At 44.7% G+C, this 23,374-nt stretch overlaps 1 protein-coding gene across 1 annotated transcript; it reads left to right on the top strand.

The window, feature by feature from the left end:
- Positions 1-515: 515 nt before the first annotated feature.
- Positions 516-22,306, top strand: Adnp2 (ADNP homeobox 2). Its single transcript, XM_057789181.1, has 4 exons — positions 516-684; positions 8,881-9,001; positions 13,699-13,788; positions 17,726-22,306. The coding sequence occupies exons 1-4, from the start codon at positions 524-526 to the stop codon at positions 20,996-20,998; spliced, it is 3,645 nt and encodes a 1,214-aa protein (XP_057645164.1). The 5' UTR covers positions 516-523; the 3' UTR covers positions 20,999-22,306.
- Positions 22,307-23,374: the final 1,068 nt, after the last annotated feature.

Genomic DNA, 23,374 nt, shown 5'->3' on the forward strand with positions numbered 1-23,374 from the left:
GAAAATTCTCCAAAGGTGTGACACAATTTTTCTTAAGAAGAATGATGAGTCAGGAGATCCTCTCCCGTTGGCTCACCAAGATATGTCAATCATATGCACACTGGTCCAAGTTCCTAGAGTTTAAGTCCTATCCCCCAATGGCAAGACAGTATTCTCAGAGCTGGCTTCTGATTGGTTTGTAGGTATGGGCGGGGCCACCCACTTGGCTGCTACTGGCTCCACCCATCATATGCAAAAGAACGCAGAGCTCTGATGAGACCATGTGATTGGTCACGTGTCCAACGGCGGACCCCGCCCTTCAATGACGTCACCACCAACCCAAAGTCTCACGAGAGCTTGCCTAGAGGTGGGGAGCGCTGACGGGCAGCCCCCTGGACCCTCTGGGTCTATGGGAGGGGGCTGCTTAGGCCACACCCCCTCCAGAGCCTCGAGGCCCGCGGGGTCCAGGGGCCTGGAGGGGCCCGTGGAAAGTGCCCAGGGGGTCCCCAGTCACACTCTACCCCCATTGGCTGGCCTCGCCGGCATGCAAATGAGGCAACGTCACTTCCTGAGGCAGCTGAGCGCCATCTTCTCTTTCTGGCGCGCGGGAGGAGGGACGGGCGCGGGGAGGGGGTCCCGCCGCGTAGGCGGAGGACGCGGCGGTGTTGCGACGGCAGCGGGACGCGGCGCTCCCGGCGCCCCGCGGTAGGTACGGCCAGCCCGGCCCGCGCCGTCCCCGGCCCTCCCCGCGGCCCACCCGCCGTCCGCTCCCGGGTCCGCCCCGACGTCCCCACTGCTGTCCGCGGCGCTGTCCCCACCGTGGCCCGCCGCGCCGTCGCTCCCTCAGTGTCTTCGGAACCCCGGACATTTTAGTGCGCGGCTCGGGTCCCCTGCGCGCCTTGCTCGCCGGTCACGTGGGAGTGGGGCCGTTCTGGGGAGGGGGAGGGGCAGGGGACGGGGGACGGGGAGGACGCCGGAGAGGACCGAGCGGGGAGCGGGTACCTGCGGAGTCCCGAGACCGGGGATGGATGGGAGGGGGCGGGGCAGGGACGGGACGCCGGGCGTGGCATGAGTGCCGGGTAGGGAAGGGAGGATGCCGGGCAGGGCGCCCCTCTGCGGCCCTCGGGGATCCAGCTGAAGCCCGAGGATTGGCCTGTCGGCGAGGATGGCGGGATGCAGGGCAAGACCGTGGTCACATCTGAAGCGTCGTCTTTTCTCCCGAAGCAGAGGCGGGCTTAACGCACTGCCGAGGGCAAATCGCTGTCTCTTCATCCATGATACTGCCGCATTCGTGACTTGATACGTAGATGCTGAATGTAAAATTTAACTTTGCATCTGCCATTTTAGAGTGATAGAGGTAGATTTTATTCGCACGATTGCTGCAAAGGTTTGGCCTAAGAATATTTTAAAGAAAAAGAAAGTGCAGGTTGAAAGTGCAGTGTAAAGCAGCGCATACTTTTTGTAAGTATGCTTGAGTTTGAACCAAAACTCGATTTGAGTGTGGTACTTAAATACAGATAACCTACATTGTAGTTTGGGACCGATGGAACCTTTTTGCCTGAAGGGTTTTTATCAGTTAGTTGGTCGCTTGGACCGGTCTTGTCTGATGTGGGAATGGGAGACAGCGTATGTAAAAAGTAGTTATGGAAAGTGCGACGTTCAGCTCGGGTTGGAAGTAATGCGTATGCATATTGACTATGGTGGTGGTGGCCACATACCAATGTTTTGGGTAGGTGGAGGCCCTACTTATACTTAGAAAATAGCCTTGACGCAGTGGTTCTTAGGCATAGATCTGTGCTTAGAAAGGATAGGCAGGAAATGAAGTCATTTCAGGCTATTTTGGGCATCTAGGAAAGAGAGGTCTGGATCATTGACTTTAGGGGATAACAACGGTGCCGTTTTAATTTGAAACCAAGTTTCCAAATGTACTGTTGCTGCGTTGGTGGTTTTCTGTACTCGGAAGGTAAAGCTTAGCTTTTCCACACTGTACCCAGAGCCTTTGGCTGTGCTGGCCTGCTATTTAGAGAAAGGATTGATGAAGGTCAGGTGACTAGAAAGGAGTTTCCCTGTGAGTTGAGCCAGACTTTTTGAGTTACAATGTTTGGAATTTGCTGAAAGGAAGCCCTGTGTCCTAATAGTGGGGGCATTTCACTTAGTTTTTCCGTGTATATTACAGTAAACCAAACGACGAGTAATGGTTTACCAGTGTTGTCATGTTGACAGCTGCTCATGAAGTAAATTCCTTGCAGGGTTTCACAGGTGGAGACAGCTGAAGGCCAGAGAGATGAAGTGATTGGCTAAGTTTACCCAGCTATAAAGTGCTCGGGCTGATTTCCCCCAGGAAAAATCTCCAGAACCTGTGCTGGTGACCATTGCTGTGTTCCCACTCAAGATACATCATTTTGAAAATTGGATTTTATAGGAACTGAGCTGTTTTTTGTCTTAAAAGGATTATCATATGACCATTCAAAAATATATTTTTAAATTGTGTGTGTTCCTGTGTGTTGGCATGTGCACATGAGTGTAGGTGCTTGTAGAGAGTAGAGGAGTGTCAGGTTCCCTGTAGACAGTGGTTGTGAGCCAACCAACATGTGTGCTGGGACCCAAACTTGGGTTTTCTGCAAGAGTAGTACATGCACTTACGCATTTAGCCATCTCTCCAGCCCCCTGAATATTTCTTTCTCACTGCCTAAACATGAGCTGAACGAGGACAACCATAAATATAACTTATGTGGAAGGGGAAGTGAGGCCTGTGCATAAAGAACTACAGACTACTAAGGAATGCAGAGAGTGGGAAAGTCTTCCTCAGAGACAAGCACATTGATTGTCAGTCCTGAAAACATACATAAAGTAACATTAGACAGACCGAGCAAGTTGTATTTAGTAATATATATGCATATACATAGATGTATGTAACAACAGTAAAAAATGCAACAGTTTGGAAAAGCAAGGAGTGGAATATGGGAGGGTTTAGAGAGGGGAAAAGGAAGAGAGAAATAATGTAATTATAATACCAAAAAATTAAAAGAACTATCAAGTGCACATTTTTTTAGAATTATCTTTGAATGGGCATGATACAGCAATAAGAGGAAATGTCATGCAGGAGTTGGATATTTTGAGGTTTGCAGTTTCTGAGTTCCTGTGTACAGGTGGGTCAGGAAAGCTCAGTTGGCTGATGAGCTAGCTACTCTTTCCAGTGGTGAAGAGGATATGCAGATGTGAAAACCGCACCATTTCTCCTTAGATAATCCAGTGGGCATTCTGTATGGGGTCTTGTATTTAAGGATGGGTAAATGTGTGGCTAGAAGTCATCTTTGCCTTCCCAGAGTGATTGTTTACAGTAGCTCAGGGATGTTGGAAGGGCTGCTTGCATGTTGCAAAGCTCCTGTAATTGCCTGTTTCATTTCTTGTTTTCCTAAAGCAGATAGTTGTAACACAGGGAAACTCTTTTCTTTTAAAATAAAGTATTAGTGTGCTTAGTTTTCGGAAACCACAATAACAGTGAAGGAATTGGGCCAGGGGTGCATTTTTAGCGGAGAATGAAAAGTTCTGGTTCAAAATGAAAGGAAAAAGCCCTGACAGCTTTTGGCCCCATTCCCAAGCCGTGAGCAAGTATCCACAGAACCTGTTGAAAACTTGCTGGGTCACCTACAGCATCATTCTGTGATCCTGTGCTGAGAGTCTCCTAGTTTCCAAATGCTGTCACTTCTGAAAGTATCCAGGACCTGGATCCCTGCTTGCCAGACCCGGAAAGAAAGAAGAGCATGTCTGCTGTGGTACTTGACACTGTTCTTTGCAAATTGTGAATTTAGCTTTTTTGTTTGAGATGAGTGGATGGGGCAGAACCCAGCCTTTGGAGAATGAAAAGCCCTAGAAGATAATAGTGAAACTTGAAAGGAAGTAGAAGCTCATTTGAGAGAGCAAGTGAACAAATGACCAAGGTGTTTTTTTTTTTTTTTTGTTCTGCCTTGCTCTGGTTGATGTGGTCAATCTGGCCTTCCTAGTGGTGTTTTGAATTGCATTATTGAAGTTTCTGATAGTGCTTTTGAGAGTGTACTTTTGAAAATGCATTTTATTTAGAAATTTTATTTTTATTTCATGTTTTTTAAATGTCCTGTTTTGCACTGCTAATAGTCCCTAAAGCTCTAAGACAGCCTTTCCTAGGTAAAAGATCTGACAAGAAACTGACTTTGAATTGACTCACTCCAAAAGGTCTTCCTTGTTAATCTCTAACAAGTTCCTTCCTGTTGGTCCTCTGCCCCCTCCCCTAGTTTGATTCCTCTACCTTCAGTTTTTAACTTGGTTGTTAAAGGTTGGGGCATTCTTTCTTCTATGTCACTGGTATTTTTGATGTAATCTGTTTGCCTGTGTTGGACCCCAATCTGTATCCAGGCACAGCCCTTTTTTCTTTAAGATAGAAGCCTCTGTGGTAATTTGCATCTGTATGTGGCTCAGACCCTTCTTAAAAATTGTAATTTTTTAAAAAGCATTTGTGATGTATTATGACCTTCCTTGATGAAGTTCAGTTCCAGGGAAACAGCTAGTAGGTGGTTACAGCACAGAGATGGGAGCTAGTGAAGGCGATGTCCCCTGTTGTCCAGCGGAGCACAGGAGAGACAGCCTTACAAAGGCTGTGAGGAGCCGGGTGGTGGTGGCGCACGCCTTTAATCCCAGTACTCGGGAGGCAGAGGCAGGCGGATCTCTGTGAGTTCGAGGCCAGCCTGGTGTACAAGAGCTAGTTCCAGGACAGGCTCCAAAAGCCACAGAGAAACCCTGTCTCGAAAAAAAAAAAAAAAAAAAGAAAAAAACAAAGGCTGTGAGGATTTGACCCAGAAGCTGCTGTTGAGTTTTGGGAGATGGTACCAAATTGCTTTTAAACAAGTAATTCATCAATCCATTATAATTATCAATTTTAAAAATAAGTTAGTAAAAAGTTGACTGTTTTATATGGCCTTTCTTTAGTTGTGAGGCTAATAATGGAAATATTTACTAATTTGACTATTAACTTTTTAAAGCTTTTATAGTTTATACTATACTATTAAAAATAATCTAAAAATTGTTTGTGTGTGTGTGTGTGTTTTGCTTGCACAGTAGAGGTCAGAGGGCAATTTAGAGAAGTCCATTTTCTCTTTAACGTGTAGTTCCTGGATCTGTCTGGCTCGGCAGCAAGCACCTTTACTCACTGAGCCATTTTGCTGGCCCTAAAAATACTTTCTGAAATGGTTATAGATTTACAGAAGAGTCACAAATACAATACAAAGAAGCGCTCCCCGTCATTTGAGATGGAGTGATCAAACAAGATAATCATCCCCAAACTGTTCTTACAAGCAGGAGCATTCTGTATACTTGTAAGAAAGTCATCCCGACCAAGAAAGCCTATATTTTACTTTTTAATCTCTGACTCTTGAAAATTTGTGAGCCACTCTAGTAATGAATGCCATTCGTAGAACATGATTCGGGTTGGAGTTGTGTTGTTATCTTTAGCCCCCTTCATTCTGGAATAGTTCCTTCGTTCATTCCTTTCATGAAACTAAAATCTTTTTAGCTTCAATAATTTTGTGTTTGTATGTGTAGATTTATACAAGTGTGTGAGCTTGTGTGTGTGTGTGTAAGTTAGATGACAGTTTGCAGGAGTTGGTTCTCTTCTACAGGGATTGAACTCAGGTTGCCTTGTTTGATGGCAGGTACCTCACTGACCCTCATGATTTTATATATAAAGGTCAAATAATTAGCTGCTTTATGTTTGAACAGTACACATCATATTTGAACCAAAAGATAGCAACTGCAGTTTTACTCTGAGGTGCAGTCATTAAATGCAGAAGGTGATGACATTTCTCAGGACTCTCTAAGCAGAATAAAGGAGCATACAAGTGGTTGCTTCGGCCATATTGTGTGTCCTGTGCTATCTTCCCACAAGCCCAGGTTTCAACTTCCTCCCCACTGCAAGCCAGCCATAGACTTCTCTCGTGCTCTTGAGTTTCTGGTGGCAATGGTAGACTTACCTCATGATCGATCCATCTCTCTCCCTCCCACCTTTTCTCCCTGCTTTCTTCCCTCCCTCCCCTTTTTCCCTCCCTTCCTCCCTCCCTTTTAACTTTTATTAATTCCTTGTGGATTTCACGTATATTCTGATCCTACTTACCTCCCTATCTCTACATCCACCCTCTGTCCTTGTAACCCCTTCCCCCAATCAAAACCAAATTTAAAAGAAAAAACAAACACAGAAACAGAACAAAAACAGAAACAAGTGAAGAAGAGAAGTATCATCATCTTGTGGAAGCTGCAGTGTGGTACATTGAGTCATACAATTTACCCTTTAGTCCATCCATGTTATCTTGCAAGTGTTTATTGCCAAGAGTCATCGATGTCATTGGTCTGGCTTGAGGCCTCTGGGGTCCATCTCGGATATCCTGTTGTCCTGTGTCATGGTTGATCTGGAAAGTTTGCGTGTGCAGCTATCACCACAGTCTAATACTAGAACATTTCCAGCTCCCTACAAGCCTGTGTGTTTGCTTAGTGACCTCGACCAGCATCTACTGATATGCCGTCACCTCTGGAGACTTGTCCTTCTGGACGTTTCCTGGAATTGGAGTCAGATGACAGAAGGACTCTTCCGTCCTACATGTTTTCACAGAGAATGATGTTTTTGCATCAATTCCGTTTTATTGTCAAGCAGCAATATTTTCTCTAGACACAGCTCAGTTGCTCCCCTTGGTGGACACAGAATTGTGTCCATGTTCCCCAAAGTAGCTGCTACTCTTACTTTCTTCCTCCAACCCCCCCATCCTGGTCTCTGTCTTCATTTGTTTTTGGAGACAGGACCTCACTATATAGTCCAAAGTTGGCCTTGAACTATGATCTTCCTGATTTAGCGTCCTGAGTGGTAGGATTGTACCTGTGCTGTGATGCCATGCTTATTAACAGACTTACTGGGAAGAGGTGTATGTCCCAGTCTTTAACATGTCTTTAGTTTATATCAGTATGGATTTGACTTTATATTCTGTGGGGCTGCATTCTGTTAAAGACCACCCCAAAAGCACTTTGTAAAGCAGAACCTTTTTTTTCTTTTTCTGAGACAGGGTTTCTTCATGTAGCCCTAGCTGTCCTGGAACTAGCTCTTGTAGACTAGGCTGGCCTCGAACTCACAGAGATCTGCCAGCCTCTACATCCCTAGTGCTGGGATTAAAGGTGTGCACCACCACCGCCTGGCGAGTAGAACATTTGAACAGGTTCACTGGTCTGTGAATTAGAAATGTATATGGAATGGGGAGATGGCTCACCCTCTGCTGTGTTAGGAGATTGAGAACCAGTGGTGCCTTGGTAACTGGGACCAAAACTTTGCAGAGGTGTCTTTACTCAGTGTTGAAGGATATGGACTCCCCATGTGGTCTCTTGGGTTTGCGTGTACAAATGTGACTGATTCCACAAGTATTCTTAAGAGTGAAATGTGCTATTTTTACCGTCTAGTCTTGGATTTCATTTGTATGACATTGTTCCTTCCATACTTTATTGGTTTGGCCAGTTGCTGGGATTAAAGGCATACACCATCACTGCCCAGTTTTTCTTCGTTTTTTGAGGCATAATTTTGTTTAGTTTAAATTACCCTCCAACTTGTGATTCTCCTGCCTCAACTTCCCAAGTTTTGTGGTTACACGCATTCAGAGATGATGTTTGGAAGTTGTCATTGTCTCTTCCACCACCAAAACAAAAACAAACGCTCCTTTAACTATCACCTACCAGTTCTTTCTGGCTGAAGGAACTATTGTTATCTCTAGATAGGTCTATTCTGTCCTATTATGTATAAATGGAATCATAATTATGTATATATTTGGTCCTTTGTGTCTGGCTTCTCAACAGTATGTTTCCAAGGTATTTATTGGTCCTTTTCTTTATGGTCTAAAATATGAGTGTACACAGCTGTCTTATGTTTTTCAAGACTGGGTTTCTCTGTAGCTTTGAAGCCTATCCTGGAACTAGCTCTTGTAGACCAGGCTGGCTTTGAACTCATAGAGATCTGCCTGCCTCTGCCTTCTGAGTGCTGGGGTTAAAGGCGTGCGCCACCACTGTCTGGCTGGAGTGTTCTTTTTTTTTTTTTGGTTTTTCGAGACAGGGTTTCTCTGTAGCTTTGGTGCCTGTCCTGGAACTAGCTCTTGTAGACCAGGCTGGCCTCGAACTCCCAGAGATCCGCCTGCCTCTGCCTCCCGAGTGCTGGGATTAAAGGCGTGCGCCACCACTGCCCGGCTGGAGTGTTCTTGCGTAATTCTTTGAATATCCTTGCCTAACTTTATTTAGATCCTTTGCTCATCTTAGATTGATTTTTTTTTGTTGTTGTTTTTATTTTATGTGTGTGAGTGTTTTGTCCTCATGTATGTCTGAGCACCACATATGTGCAGAATAGACAGGTACCATGTCAGTTCAGAGAACTGAACCTGGGTCTGGGTCCTCTGTAAGAGTAACAGATACTCTTAACCACTGAACCATCTCAGCTCTGTTCTGAGTTTTTCATTCTGGATATATCATAAATGTACTATGAAAAATTCCCTTCATTTTAATGTGATTTTTGCTTTTTTGATGGTGCCCCTGGAGATACTAATTTTGTTGAAGTCTGCCAAACATATTTTTTCTTTTGTTGTGGGTGCTTTTTGGTGCTGTATGTGAGACTGTGTGCCAGATCTGAAGCTATCAAAATATATGCCTAAGTTTCTATAAGAGCTGTAGTTTAGTTCGTGTTTTCGTGCTAGGGTTTTGATGCTGTAAGGAAGAGAACATCTGCCATTCTTTTGCCTGGTGGCTGTGTAGATTCCGCAGCATCACTTGCTGCAATCGGTCTGCTAGTGTTTACTAGCCCTGTGAAAATTGTATTTGTGTAGTTACAGTTCTTTCTGTTTCTTTTTTTTTAAGGAAAATATCAAAAATGTTTCAAATTCCTGTGCAGAATCTTGACAGCATCAGGAAGGTGCGGAAGAGGGTGAAAGGCATCTTGGTGGATATTGGACTTGACAGCTGCAAGGAGCTGCTAAAGGTGAGCGTACACAAGTAACAGTGAGGTCAGCAGTGTCAGAGACGACAGGGCTGGCCTTTGGAGGTGAGATGGGAGGACGGAGAATGGATTTTCTGATGCTTCAGATGCCTGCATGAAAGCATCCTAAGAACTAACCTGTCTTCCTAAGTGAGCTCTGTAAGCTCTTCAAACTGTCCTCATGTTGTGGTCATCTCCAACCGTAAAACTATTTCCGATGCTACTTCATTACTGTGATTTTGTTACTGTTATGAATTGTAAATATGTGGGTGGCTTTAGGTGACCACTGTGAAAGAGTCATTCAGCCCCAAAGGGGTTCGGACCCATGGGTTGAGAACGAACCCCTGGCTTTTATATTTCACTGAGTTTGGAGGATATAGTGACTTAATTTCTCTGATGTTTATTCTCTCTTGTCTGTTCTAGAGACTCCAGTTTTCAGATCTCTTTGGGTTTCTGCATTTCTCTCTTATTAAATCAAGGTTCCCAGGCCAAGTTGGGTATGGTGGCTCATGCCTGTAACCCTAACACTTGGACTTAGGAGGCTGAGGCATGGGGGTTGTTTGAGGTCAGCCCAGGATACCTAGTGAGAGCCAGTCTATAAATACATTTCCCAGGCTTTTCTTCTGCAGCTTCAAATCTGTTCTCGATCCCATATAGTTTATTTTCATGCAGTGTGGTCATGATTAAAATGTGTTTCATTTCTTTCCTCTGTTCACGTTCTTGGTGGTCCTGGTATTTGATATCAGGAACTCCTCACACACGTTAGACAAGCACACTGCCAAAGAGCTACAGCCTCAACCCTGGAAGTTCATGGTTTCATTTTGAAATAAAGATGTTTTAAGAATTCTCTGTAACTCCTTATTTTACTTTTTATTTATTAAAAGTTAAAACGATTAGCTGGGCAGAGGTGGTACACACCTTTAATCCTAGCACTTGAGAGGCAGAGGCAGGTGAATCTCTGAGTTTGAGGCTAGCGTGGTCTACAGAATTCCAGGAAGCCAGGACTATACAGAGAGAGAAGCCCTGTCTTGATAAACGAAAAACAAACAAACAAACAAACAAAACAAAGCTAAACCAAAACAATCCTAAAACAAAAATTAAAAAGATCATAGATATAACTATTTATATCTGCGTCACTTCATGTGATGGAGAGTGAGACTGGAGGAGGCCAGTAAGAGTGCTGGGAACTAAACTGGGTCTTTTGGAAGAGCACCAGTGCTGTTAATCAAGGAGTCATTTCTCCAGCCCTGCTTTCTCTTTTCAAATTTGTTTTAATGAGTGCTGGGAATCGAACTTTGGCCCTTTGTAAGAGCAGCACCTGATCTTAAATGCTGAGCCATCTCTTCTGCCTCTTTTTTTTGAATATTTAATTTTATTATATGTGTGTATTTTGCCTCTATATCTGTGTACCATTTGTGTACATGGTGTCCAAGGAGGCCAGAAGAGTGTGTCGGCTTTGCCGTACTGGAGCTACAGGCAGTTGTAAGCTGCTTTGTGTTGAGAACTGAACCCAGGTCCTCTGGAAGAGCAGCAAATATTCTTAACCACTGAACCATCTCTTGCAGGCCCTCTCCTTCTACCTTTACCTGCAGAGCCATCTCTCTGGCACATACATTTGTGTTACCGATCATTGCTTGCACTCCTGGTTTGGGGTAATATTTTGCTGCTGTTTGGATAGCTGAAAGCTTTTGACTAGATACTGAACATGATGAGTTTTATAGTTGCTGGCTGGATTTTGTGGTCTTTTGTGCTGGTTAGTTTTATGCCTACTTGACACAAGCTAGAGTAATTTGTAAGGAGGGAGCCTCGATTGACGAAATGCCTCCATAAGATCCAGCTATAGGGCATTTTCTTAATTAGTGGTTGATGGGGCAGGCCCAGCCCATTGTGGGTGGTGCCATCCCTGGGCTAGTGGTCCTGGGTTCTATAAAGCAGGCTGAGCAAACCATGAGGCAGGGTATTAGCATTGGCGTAGGTGAAGGCAGTTGTATTAATTACCATTGGTCCAATTCAGCTAATTTCCTTGATTATTGAAGGTAATATTTGATAAGTACTATAAATTGTAAATGTTATAAAATACAGCTAATTGTATAGAAAATGAAATTTAAATGCCACATTGAGGGAGGTTGGCTTACAGTAAATACTCGGTTCAGATTCTTGGTTTTGTGTGTATGGGGCTTGTATACAGGGTTTATTGCCCATGTTGTGCTGGCTCTTCGGTTACCTTTGTCTTGTAATGAAGTATGTACTTTACTAACTGGCGCACATTCAGGATTTGGGAGTGTTGCTTATGACAGGCTCCTGTCATTTTCCTACCCAATAGCAGGCGTTCCTTAGTGACCACAGAGGTCCTTTATCCTTCTCAAGTAGCCAGTAACCTTACAAAGTTCCCCAGTAACCTTTCCAGATGGTGAGTCATGACACTCCTTTTCTTCGGTTTTTCTGAGCCCGACTTTGACCTTCCCATTTGTAGTACATTTCTTTTCTCTGTGTTTTGATGCCAAAAGATTACAGGTGGTTCTGTTGCTGGGTCCAGGGGTTCTGTGATGATGGTCTGTCCTTGAACATGTTTCATTCATGCTCTTCATGGGCCCTTGTTCTGGGTTCCATGGGTTGACCCTGAGGGCAGTAAGTACCTTGAAGTTCTACCTGCTTTTTTAAACACTTTAAAACTTTTATGTAAATGAGCTATGTTGCCAAGGTAGAGTGTCTCTGCACACACTTTAGTGCATGCCAGAGGCAAAGAAAGACTAGGTTTTTACCTTCAATTTAGAGATAAAATGTTGTAGAATATTATTTTAAGATGTGTTACATTTGTTTATGTTCTAAAACATTTGTGTAACGATGTAAAATGTGTTGCTTTCATGTTGCATTTGTTTAATTCTTTGAAGCTGTGATTCTTTGCCTGTCTTGAACACCTGATGGTCTAATAAAGATCTGAACGGCCAGTAGCGAGGCAGGAGAAAGGATTGGCAGGACCAGCAGGCAGAGAGGATAAATAGAAGGAGAAAATGAGGAAGAGGAGCACCAGGGGCCAGCCAGCCTCAAATAGTGAAAGTCAGATATGCAGAAGTAAGAAAAGGAAAAAGCCTAGAGGCTAAAGGTAGATGGGATAATTTAAAGTTAAGAAAAACTGGCAAGAAACAAGCCAAGCTAAGGCCAGGCATTTATAAGTAATAGTAAGCCTCCGTGCATGATTTATTTGGGAGCTGGGTGGTGGGTCCCCGCTCCCCTCAAAAAAACCCAAAAGAGTGAAATGATAACAATAAAAGTGTTATGGGGTGTGTGAACTTTAGGAAGGTGTGAAATGCTCTGGCGCATTTCCTGCAGCACCTGCTGTTGATTCTGTGAAACAGTTTCATTCTGCACTGTTATGCACTCCTCTCGGGCCCTGCTCCTCATCCCTTCCTGGCCATGTTGGCTGCATGTCTTCCTGGTGTGCTCAGGCCAGGCTAACAGGATCTGAGCTTTCTGATTTATGCTCCTCTGTCCTGAAAGAGCTTACCATGGCACTTGTCACCAGTGGAAGACAGTGTTTGCTTGTGAAAAGTTTTCCTTTACGTGTCTTTTTGAACTGTGAAACTGAGCGTGGAATCTTTCTTATCCTGATTGGTCCCCAGAGTCTAACAGTGACTATCTGAGGCTGTAATTAGTGTTGGCGGAAGTTCTGTCTGCTTCTCACTCATTTTTACCTTGTCAGTTGCAAATGGATGCATCCTGCTGTTTCCTTGGTATGCTGGATCTGGAGCCATACTTTGCCTGCCCAGGACTGGCTCTTTGTTCTCTTGTCAGACAGCTTCCACTTAGCTCACCGGCTCCACACAGTAAGAGGAATGCTTCCATTACACCACTTTTGAACCTTCTCAGTGGAGCAAGTACTTTTTTTTTTTTTGGGGTGAAAAATAACTTCCAGTTCAGAGCACCAGCTGCTCTTCTAGAGGACCCAGGTTCGATCCCCAGCATCCATAATGGCTTATAATCATCTGTAACTCTAGTTCCAGGGGATCTGATGTTCTCTTCTGGCCTCTGGGCACCAGGTGTGCATGTGGCACACAGATATGCAGGCACAGCACCTAAAACACACATAAAATTAAAATTCAGGAAAAATAAAGAAAAATGACTTCTGTTTTTGAGAAAGAAAGCATTGGGTGTGCTAAAGGGTATGCCCTGTTCCCAGAGTGCATCTGGAAAGTGCTGCTGGAGAAGGGCTGTGAGCGCAGACCGTGGTCTGTGTGTTTACATAGCTCATGAGCTTACGTGTACAAAATATAGGTAACATTTTCTTTTGAGAGATCTGTTTATGTAGTTATAATGTGGATAATTTAAACCTCTTTTTTGACACTCACTTTAAATGTAAAAATTTGTTAATGACCATACTTCCATTTTTCTTTGCCAATAAAGATTTTTTAGGTTCCAGATTACTTGATTTTAGATTTACTTTTGGTAGGAGGGGATTATACTTAGGGTCTCAGACACGTGAGGCAAATGCTCTACCAGTGAACCTTGCAATCTAACCTTTTAATGTTTTTATTTTTGCAGCAAGTTGTTGTTAAGTTGCCCAGGCTAGCTTCGAACTTTGGGATCCTTCTGCTTCAGCCTCCCGAGTGGCTGATCTGGATTATAGGCGTGCACAGATATTTCTGTAACTCACAAATTGTCACATAATGGGTTTTTTTTTCTTTCTTTTTTCTTTTCTTAAGGATCTTAAAGGCTTTGAACCAGGAGAGAAGTACTTTTATAATACATCATGGAGCGATGTCTCCCTTTGGGAACCTTCTGGAAAGAAAGCGGTATGTAATTTTGTAACTCGTTTTCACTAGGGGCAAGTGAACTAAGGCTGAGGTACACCATGGTTCCTAGGGCTGCTGGTTAATTGGGAGGATCTGTTCATGAGGTGGGAGAGATGCAGAGCTCAGAGGTGTGCATTGCAGCACTGTGGTTTTCCACATGCACAGTGTGGTGTCATAGCTGAGCTTTGTGAATAGAACTGACTGGATAAGAACCCTTGATTTAGTAATTCAGAATAAATGCTGTACCATCAAGTGCCTACACATATAACTAAGGACATTCCAGTTAGTGGGAGACTGCATGTACAATGTGATTATTTGATATTATAATGGAACTGAAAGTACCTGTTATCTAGGTCACAGAGATGTATTGCATTTTTGTGGTAATATTAATCTTACAAGCCTGTGTAGCTGAGTATAGAAAAGTGTACTGCAAAGCCGGGCAGTGGTGATGCATACCTTTAATCCCAGACATGGGAGGAAGAGGCAGGCAGATCTCTGTGAGTGCAAGGCCAGCCTGTCTACAGAGTTCCAGGACAGCCAGGACTGTTAATAGAGAGAAACCCTCCCTTGATGGCTCCTGTGTGAACTGCTGAAGCTCCATGCTGCTGCCCCATAGGGACACTGGTGTGCAGCATCCTGCATCCTGCTTCTGTAGGATTGGATGCAGCTGAAAGGCAGATGATGGCTCACTTCAGTTTCCAGCCTGACCAGGAGCCCCAGCAGCATAGGAATACTTAGAAAATGAACCTCTTTCAGTCAGTAACAACTGCCTTGCAGCCAAGGCATTGGCCAGAGATCTCACTGCAGTTACATTTGATGAAGATGTTGGCTTTTGTTGGAGTCTTCTGGTACACTGTTGACTTAGAAGAGAAACATGGAAATGAAATTGTGATTGATACCCCATTATCTGAACAAGGAATTGCTGGTGTGGATGTGGAACTGGAATTGTAGTCACTGGTGTTACTGCTATTGCTGCAATCTAGTTTGCAGATTATATTTTCTCTGCTTCTGAAGTACCGCTATAGCTCTAGGGATCTTTGAGCTGCGGGGTTCTCGTCATCCAGACTCTGGTTCTGTGTTGGCCATGGGGCTCTTTACATTCTAAGTTCTGAGCACCTGCATGGTTGCTCACAGCTGTCTTTAAATCCAGTTCCAGGGGATTTAATGCACCCTTTTGACCTCTGGGCACCAGATGTATTATACACAGTACACATACATGTACACATGAAATAAATCTAAAAAATTAAGAAATGAATTTTAGTAATAACTTGAGCTAGTAGAGATTTTATGTGTTAGCAGATGCTGTGCTCTAGGAAAAGGAGTATCTACCATGTGTAATAATGGCCTGATGTCCCCATGTTGTCTCCTCCTTACTTTCTGGGGAAACAGGAATTAGGAACAGATGACTTGACAACAGGATGTCATACAATCATGCCGGCCAGTATAGCTTATGCTGCACAGGGTTGAGAGATCAGAGGACAGATGAGGCTTTCTTAGGCTGTGAGAGCCATGCCCATTTGAGAGGTTTCAAAGGACAGACCTCAGTCTGGAGACTTGAGGAGCGTACACATTTGATGTGGCTTGGAGCCTCTCTGGCAGGCCTGAGTTGTGAAGTGCCATCACCAGGGTGATGATGCTTCCCAAGTTCTGATGTCTTGTGTGCTTTTTATCAGCTGTTTTGTCCTGCACATGTAGGATTTATGGATTTACACCTTTCTTTTTATGGTATCTGTACCTGGCATTGCCAGGATGTGGAGCAAATCCCCTTTCCTTCCCTGGGAGCCGTCCATTCAGGATGCTGTCCAGTGGGCTCCTCATTTTGTTCCCCTCTAGGAGCATGAGTGCAGTGGAGCGGTGTTGGCCTTTGCTTGACTTTCCATCGTGCTGGCCTTAGAGTCAGAGACTTTTTTTTTTTTTTTATAAACTGGGTGGCCTATTAGCTCAGGCTTCTTATTAACTCTTACATCCTACATTAACCTCAGAGACATTCTTTAATAAACTTTTAAAATCTATTGTCATTTTAAGAAGCCAGGTTTATTTTTGCATTGATATTTGAACATGTTCCTGTGTCTTGGGCATCTGACCTTTTATTATCGGGTGTTTATAGGGATTGCTTAGCTTTTGACATGTCAACTTTAGAACCGGAAGCTTTAGCAGAGTCTTCAAGGCTTTGAAGAGTCTTACTCCCATGGAGTCTGTTCTGTTGTCTTTTCCTTTTGTTGATCATGCTTATGGGCATTTCAGAAGCTCTGCAGTCCTTAAAGATTTATTCAGTATTGGCTCCCTTTGCTCCTTGCCTGACTGCCGGAAGGTGTACCATTTTGTTGAAACTAAAACTTTTATTCCCTTAGTCAGTATTGCCTTCAGTTCTAAAGTAAGCTGAATTTCAGATATGTTAAATATGAAAAGAATGTTTCTTAGAGACATTAGTTGTTTTTACTATCTACTCCGTGCTCCCCATTCCTACTCCTCCCAGACTCTTCCACTGTGTCTCCTGTGCTGGCTTGTTTTATGTCAGTCAGCTTGACATAAGCTAGAGTTACCTGAAGGGAGAAAATGCCTCCATAAATTCTGGCTGTAAAGCATTTTCTTAATTAGTGATTGATGGGGGAGGGTCCAGCCCATTGTGGGTAGTACCTGTCCTGGGTTCTATAAGAAAGCAGACTGAGCAAGCCATGATGAGCCTAGCATTGCCTAGTGGTCTCTGCATCAGTTTCTGCTCTGACTTCCCTCAGTGACAGACTTGTTACCTGGAAGTGTAAGCTGAAATATACCCTTTCCTCTCCAGCTTGCTTTTGGTTGTGGTGTTTTGATTGTAGTAGTTAAGCCTAACCAGGTTAAACTAAGTAACCTAACTTTGTGTCCTCTCTCTTTTTTTTTTTTTTTTTTTTTTTTTTTTTTGCGGGGAGGTAGTTGGCAGGTTTCATCTGTTTGTTAGGTCATACTGAAGATTGAACTGAGGGCTTTGTGCATGTTTAGCAGCCCTCTATTACTGATCTTTATCTCTAGCGTCTGTCTGTCTCTGTCTCTGTCTCTGTCTCTGTCTCTGTCTCTGTCTCTCTCTCTGTGTCATAGACAGGGTTTTACCAAGTTGCCCAGGCTGGCCTTGCACATTCTATCCTCTTGCTTTTTGAGAAGTTAGAATAACAGACCTGCCTTTCTAGTGCATCCATATAGCCCAGCTCTTAACTGTCCTGGGAATGGGGAAATAAAAGCAATTGAGAAGGTCTAACAAGTTGGAAACGAGGTCAATTTTAGTTGAATTCCAAGTTTTATAATTTGGAGTTAAATAAACCTAAGAGGAATGTGACGGGAAGAAGGAAAATAACTACAGAAAGTTAACTGAGTATGTTTCCATTATGTATCTGTTAAAGGACAGTGTAGAGTATAGGACAAGGTGCTGACGCTTGTTGTTTTAGCTGGCAGCTTAGACATCAGCAAATCAGGAGTTTTTGACTAGATCCAGTATTTGTATAGTCCGTAAGTTAATATTAGTTGATAGTTTTCCAAATGTTTAAGAAAAAAGTACCACCGGGAAGTAGTGGGGCATGCCTTTAGTCCCAGCATTCGAAGGCAGAGACAGGAGGATCTCTGTGAGTTTGAGGCCGCCTGGTCTACATAATGAATTTCAGGACAGCCAGAGTTGTTAAACAGAGAAATCCTGTCTTGATAAACCAGAAGCACAAACACAAACAACCCCCCAAAACAAAAAGCAAAACAAAACAAAGTGCCAAAAAGAATGCTGTTTAGGATATGGGAAAATTATGTAACTGAAGTAAGTACATGTAAATGTAGTTTTGTTGGGGGCACAGCTCTGTCTAGAAACTGCTTTTTACTCATGAGCCTTCTGGTGTTAGCAAAGTGCACAGACGAGGGAGAGCGTGGAAGGGAAACCAGCAACTTGTACTCTGCCTAAGCCTCTCTTCTCTCTTGACAGAGATACCGAACGAAGCCGTACTGCTGTACTCTCTGTAGGTACTCAACAAAGGTGCTCGCTTCCCTAAAAAATCACCTGCATCGTTACCATGAAGATGAGGCTGACCAGGAGCTGATGATCCCCTGCCCCAACTGCCCGTTTTCTTCTCAGCCCAGGGTAGTGGGCAAGCACTTCAGGATGTTTCATGCGCCTGCGCGGAAAGTCCAGAACTACACGGTGAACATTCTGGGTGAAGCGAAGACATTAAGGAGTGATGTGATAAGCTTCACATGTTTAAAATGTAACTTTTCCAACACCTTGTACTACAGTATGAAGAAGCATGTGCTGGTGGCCCATTTTCATTACTTAATTAACTCCTACTTTGGTTTGCGAACCGAGGAAACAGAGCAACCAAAAGCAAGTGACCCTGCTTCTGTGGATAAAATCCTGTCATTTGACAAATACTACTGTAAAAAATGCAACGCTATTGCCAGCAGTCAGGATGCCCTGATGTATCACATTTTGACATCAGATGTACACAGGGACTTGGAGAACAAGCTGCGGTCTGTGATTTCAGAACACATCAAGAGGACTGGGTTTCTGAAGCAAATGCATATTGCTCCAAAACCAGTGACCCACTTGGCCTTACCGCCAAGTAGCAGTGCTTCGAGCATTGCAGCCCCTCCGCCTTGCTTCCACCTTACTTTGCCACCGAACAGTCAAAGTCCTGGCACTGTGCAGCCAGTGACTGTGGCCCCAGGCACTTCTGGAAGCCTTACACACTCCCCACCCACCACTGCCCAGTCTCATGTAGCTCTGGTCTCCAGCCCTTTGCCTGTATGCCAGAATAGCCTCACCCTGAAACCGTCAGCTCCCCCTCCTGTCTTTATCTCTCACAGTGTTCCACTTAATCAGCCTGGGAGTACTTCTGTGCTGCCTGTGAATAAGTCTGTTAGAGCAAGCATCCTTCCCATGAATCAAGCTGTACGCCCTGGAGTTTTACCCCTCACTCAGCCCATGGGGTCTATAAGTAGACCCGTGGGACCCATAAACAGACCTGTTGGACCTGGTGTCTTACCTCTGAGTCCCTCTGTCAACTCAGGGGCTCTGCAGTCTGCTTCTCCAGGGGGGATTTCTGTAGGTCGGGCGGTTCCATCAGGAGTCCTTCCTGCTGGCCAGGTGGCCCCTGTTGGAGTGATCCCTGGGCAGACAGCCACTTCTGGTGTCCTTCCCACTGGCCAAGTGGTCCAGTCATCAGTTCTCCCTGTTGGCCAGACAGCTCCATCTCGAGTTCTCCCTCCTGGCCAGACAGTGCCCTTGAGGGTTCTCCCTGCAGGCCAGGTGGTATCACCCGGGCTGCTTTCATCAAACCAGACTGTCCCCTCAGCTGTTGTCCCTGTGAATCAGGGTGTAAGCTCTGGTGTTCTTCAGCTCAGTCAGCCAGTAACACCAGGAGTCCTTCCTGTGGGCCCACCCGTGAGGCCTGGTGTCCTGCAGCTCAGTCCGTCTGTCAGCACTAACATCTTGCCTGTGAGCCAGCCAGTGAGAGCTGGAACCTCACAAAACACTACTTTCCTCACTTCAGGCTCTATTCTCAGACAGCTCATTCCAACTGGGAAGCAGGTGAATGGAATTCCCACCTACACACTGGCCCCAGTGTCTGTCACTCTGCCTATGTCCTCCGGTGGAGGCCTTGCAACTGTCGCACCACCACCCCAGGTGCCAATGCAGTTCTTGCCCTCAAGCTCGGGCACACAGATGGCTAGCTCCCTGCCCAGCCTGCCCTCCCCACAGGTGCTAGTGAGCCCTGCCCCTAGTGTGTTTGTTCAGGCTACCTCACCTGTAGCAGATGCAAATCAGGCACTCAGACAGGCCAAGCAGTGGAAAACATGCCCGGTTTGCAATGAACTTTTCCCTTCCAATGTCTACCAGGTTCACATGGAAGTGGCTCACAAGCAGAGTGAGTCTCAGCTCTGCCGGGTTTGCAATGAGCTGTTTCCTGCTAATGTCTACCAGGTGCACATGGAAATGGCTCACAATCAGAGTGAGTCCAAGTCTGGTGAGAAACTTGAACCTGAAAAGCTTGCTGCATGTGCCCCGTTTCTGAAGTGGATGAGAGAGAAGACGGTGCGCTGCCTCTCCTGTAAGTGCCTGGTCTCGCAGGAGGAGCTGATGCACCATTTGCTCATGCATGGCTTGGGATGCCTGTTTTGTCCGTGCACTTTCCATGATGTCCGGGGCCTTGTGGAGCACAGCAGGACTAAGCACCTGGGCAAGAAGAGACTGTCTTTGGATTATAGTAACAGAGGTTTCCAGCTGGACCTGGATGCCAATGGGAACTTGCTCTTCCCCCATCTTGATTTTATCACCATACTGCCACGAGAAAAGCTTGGAGAGCGAGAGGTGTACCTGGCTATTCTTGCTGGAATACACTCCAAGTCACTGGTACCTGTGTATGTTAAGGTGAGGCCTCAGCCCGAGGTTTCACCAAAGTTGCCTAGCAAACAGAAGCTGACCTGCCCCTTTTGTTTTGGCACATTTGTGACTGCTGATGCCTATGAGCTCCATCTGAAGGAGAGGCACCATGTCATGCCCACAGTCCATACAATGCTCAGGTCTCCAGCCTTTAAGTGCATCCACTGCTGTGGGGTCTACACTGGAAATATGACCTTAGGAGCCATTGCTGTCCATTTGCTCCGTTGTAGAAGTGCTCCCAAGGACAGCAGCTCAGACCTGCAGGGCCAGCCAGGTTTTATTGAGAGCAGTGAACTGCTGTTGGTTAATGGGGAAGTGATCCCTGACTCCACCTTTGCTGTAAAGAGAAAGCTGCCAGAAGGGCACCTGGGGGCGGAAGACCAGAGGGCTGGGGACAAGCCCCAGCTCACTCTAGACACCGATGAGGTCCCAGGTCCAGAGAGAGGACTGAGTGCTGTGCCTTTGAAGAGACAGAAGAATGAGAGCAGGACAGAGGGGTCAGGGGCCAGTGATGACTCTCTGCAGGTGTTAGCATTGGATCCTAACAAGTATGGAGGCCGCTCCTATGAGGACAAAAAACAGTTTCTTAGAGATTATTTCCACAAGAGGCCATATCCGAGTAGAAAAGAAGTGGAATTATTGTCTTCACTCTTATGGGTGTGGAAAATCGACGTGGCTTCGTTTTTTGGGAAAAGAAGGTATATTTGCATGAAAGCAATAAAAACTCATAAGCCCTCTGTGCTTCTAGGTTTTGATATGTCTGAACTAAAAAATGTCAAACATAGTCTGAACTTCGAGTGTGAATCACAGGCTCTGTAGAAGACTAGGTCTGAAGTTTGGCTGACTTTGGATGCCCCCCCCCCCCCAGCTTTATTCTCAGTGTCTGAGGCTCTTCAAGGGGTTCCAGGTGCTCAGAAAGCCCAAGAAGGAAGCACACCCTTCCGCAGTAGGACTGCTCCCTGCAGTTTTGTTTGCAACTGTTTTAGTTTCTCCCGGTCATGTATATGTAAATTAAATATTTGGTATTCCATGCACGCCTTGTTTTCCCAGGAGTGTCAGTGTCAACAGTAACAGCCTGGAATCTACAAATACTTATTTTTTTCATTTTAGGAAATTTCTGCTTGTTTGAGAATACTTGATTAATAGAAATAAAAGCATTGCCCAGCCTCAATCTACAGACAGCAGCTAACGTCCATGTTGAGAGGAGTGAGTGCTCTGGTGTCTATGGTCCTAAGGACATGCTTTTAAGCATTAACTTCTGCTGATTCTGTGAATGCTGTTTGCTTAAGAGTACAAATTGAACTACAACTTTTTAGGTTTTCCCTGACAGGTATTTTTTTTTAAATACCATAATTCATAAAACAAATGTTTCCATTTATTAAAAATATCCTGAGCCTGAGGTCTGGTGTGTAGTGAATCATCAAGTGTTGCTTTATAAATAAAGTTTCTGTAGGAACAGAAATGCTATACGGTGCAAATTGTCCTTTGCTATGGCAAGTCATTGCTCCATTCAAAGGTATGACGAGTCTTTAGTGCCTTAGGATAACTGAAAACGCTGAGAGTGCAGCCTTCCTAGGGACTGCTGGTTAGCTGGTAGGAAGGAAGGACCACTGACACATGGGATTCCTGCTCTTGCATTTAGACACAACTTGGGGTGGAGTACAGGTTTCAGGCATAAGTGACAGGCAGACCAGGAGTTCTGTCTTCAGTTAGAATAGGTCGGGGTAGGAGTGTTAGAGATGGAGAAACAGGCTTTCCTCTGGCCCATGTGTTCAGATGGATGGGGTGGTGGACTGATGAACCTCCACAGTCCTGTGGATGCCAAATTTTGTTTCTCACATGATATGAAATAATGTAAAGCACGAGAAGTGGTAATGAGGACCAGCCAGCTCTGGTCAGAATCATCCCTCTGATGCCCAGCAAACAGGGATGATGGCCTCTGGGAAGCACTGCAGTGTTGCTATGTAGAGTTTTAAAAATAGAATACTTGCATGTAATTGCTCTATTGTGCATTTCAAGGCAGTTGTCTTTGATTATTTGTGTACTCTGTTGTAAATTCAGAGCTTGTTGAACTTTATTTTTTTTTATTATTTCCAGAGTGTCTATTTTTAATTAAAATTTGTTAAACCACGGAAAATAGAACGGTTTAATTTTTGTAACATTAAACATTACTCTGTCAGGCAGGCAGGGTGGTGCGTTTTTGTGGTCCCAGCTCCTCCAGCAGGGAGCATTTTGTGACTGCTGTGTTGCTGCACTGCGTGTGTCGCCCGGTAACCTTATCCTTTGATGTAGGTGTTACTGTGCAGCTTTGTCTGATAGAGGCACGTAAGGCTCATGTAGCTACCGGGGTCCAGTCTGCTTGGGATGTGAGGTACTTTCCTGGATTTGTGCTAAAACTAGAACATCAAATGGGACAAGTTTGTCATTCTCTTAAACTTGAGTTTACTTGCCCATGCTTGGACATGATGCCATTCAGTCTCTAGGTTCCTGTATAGCTCTTTAAACATCAAGATGTTCTACACATCTTGATGTGAGACATCTTTCTGGGGCTATAAACCATCTGGAGATGGTTCTGGAGTACTTACTGTGTGCCAGGCATTAAATCTGGGTACCCATAATTAGTGAAGAATGAAAGGAAGGCCTGGTTAAGTTAGGTTAGCAAGACAGAAAAGGCTTTGCTGTACATATGACGCCAATCATTAACTCACGCAGTCCCAGCTGAACATTAAAGCGAAAGGTTCCCAGTGAAATGCTGCTAGAAGGTCCCTCCCACGGTTCCCAGTTCAATTCCATTTTATCCTTTTATTACTGGTCTTCCTACTTGCCGTTTTCCTGAGGACATCACTGTTGGCCCATGCTACTGAAGGACCAGTTACATCATGACCCACCTTCAGCCTCAGCTTCTCAGGTACAAGACAGAAGCTCTGGCTTCTGGACTACCTAACTCTCCATACCTGGCCTGATGATGATTATTTTTTGAGATGGTTTCTCTGTATCGTTGGCTGTGTTGGAACTCATTCTGTAGACCAGGCTGGCCTTGAACTCAGAGATCTGCCAGCCTCTGCCTCCTGAGTGCTGGGATTAAAGGAGTGTGCCACCATGCCCGGCTAACTGTCCTGATTATTATTCAGTCTTTAATATTACCTATTTTAACTACAAGCTTAAACATCCCCAATATTAAAGTATCTAGTTTGA

The sequence above is a fragment of the Chionomys nivalis genome, chromosome 14 (genome assembly GCF_950005125.1).
Source record: "Chionomys nivalis chromosome 14, mChiNiv1.1, whole genome shotgun sequence".
Classification (NCBI taxonomy): Eukaryota; Metazoa; Chordata; class Mammalia; order Rodentia; family Cricetidae; genus Chionomys; species Chionomys nivalis.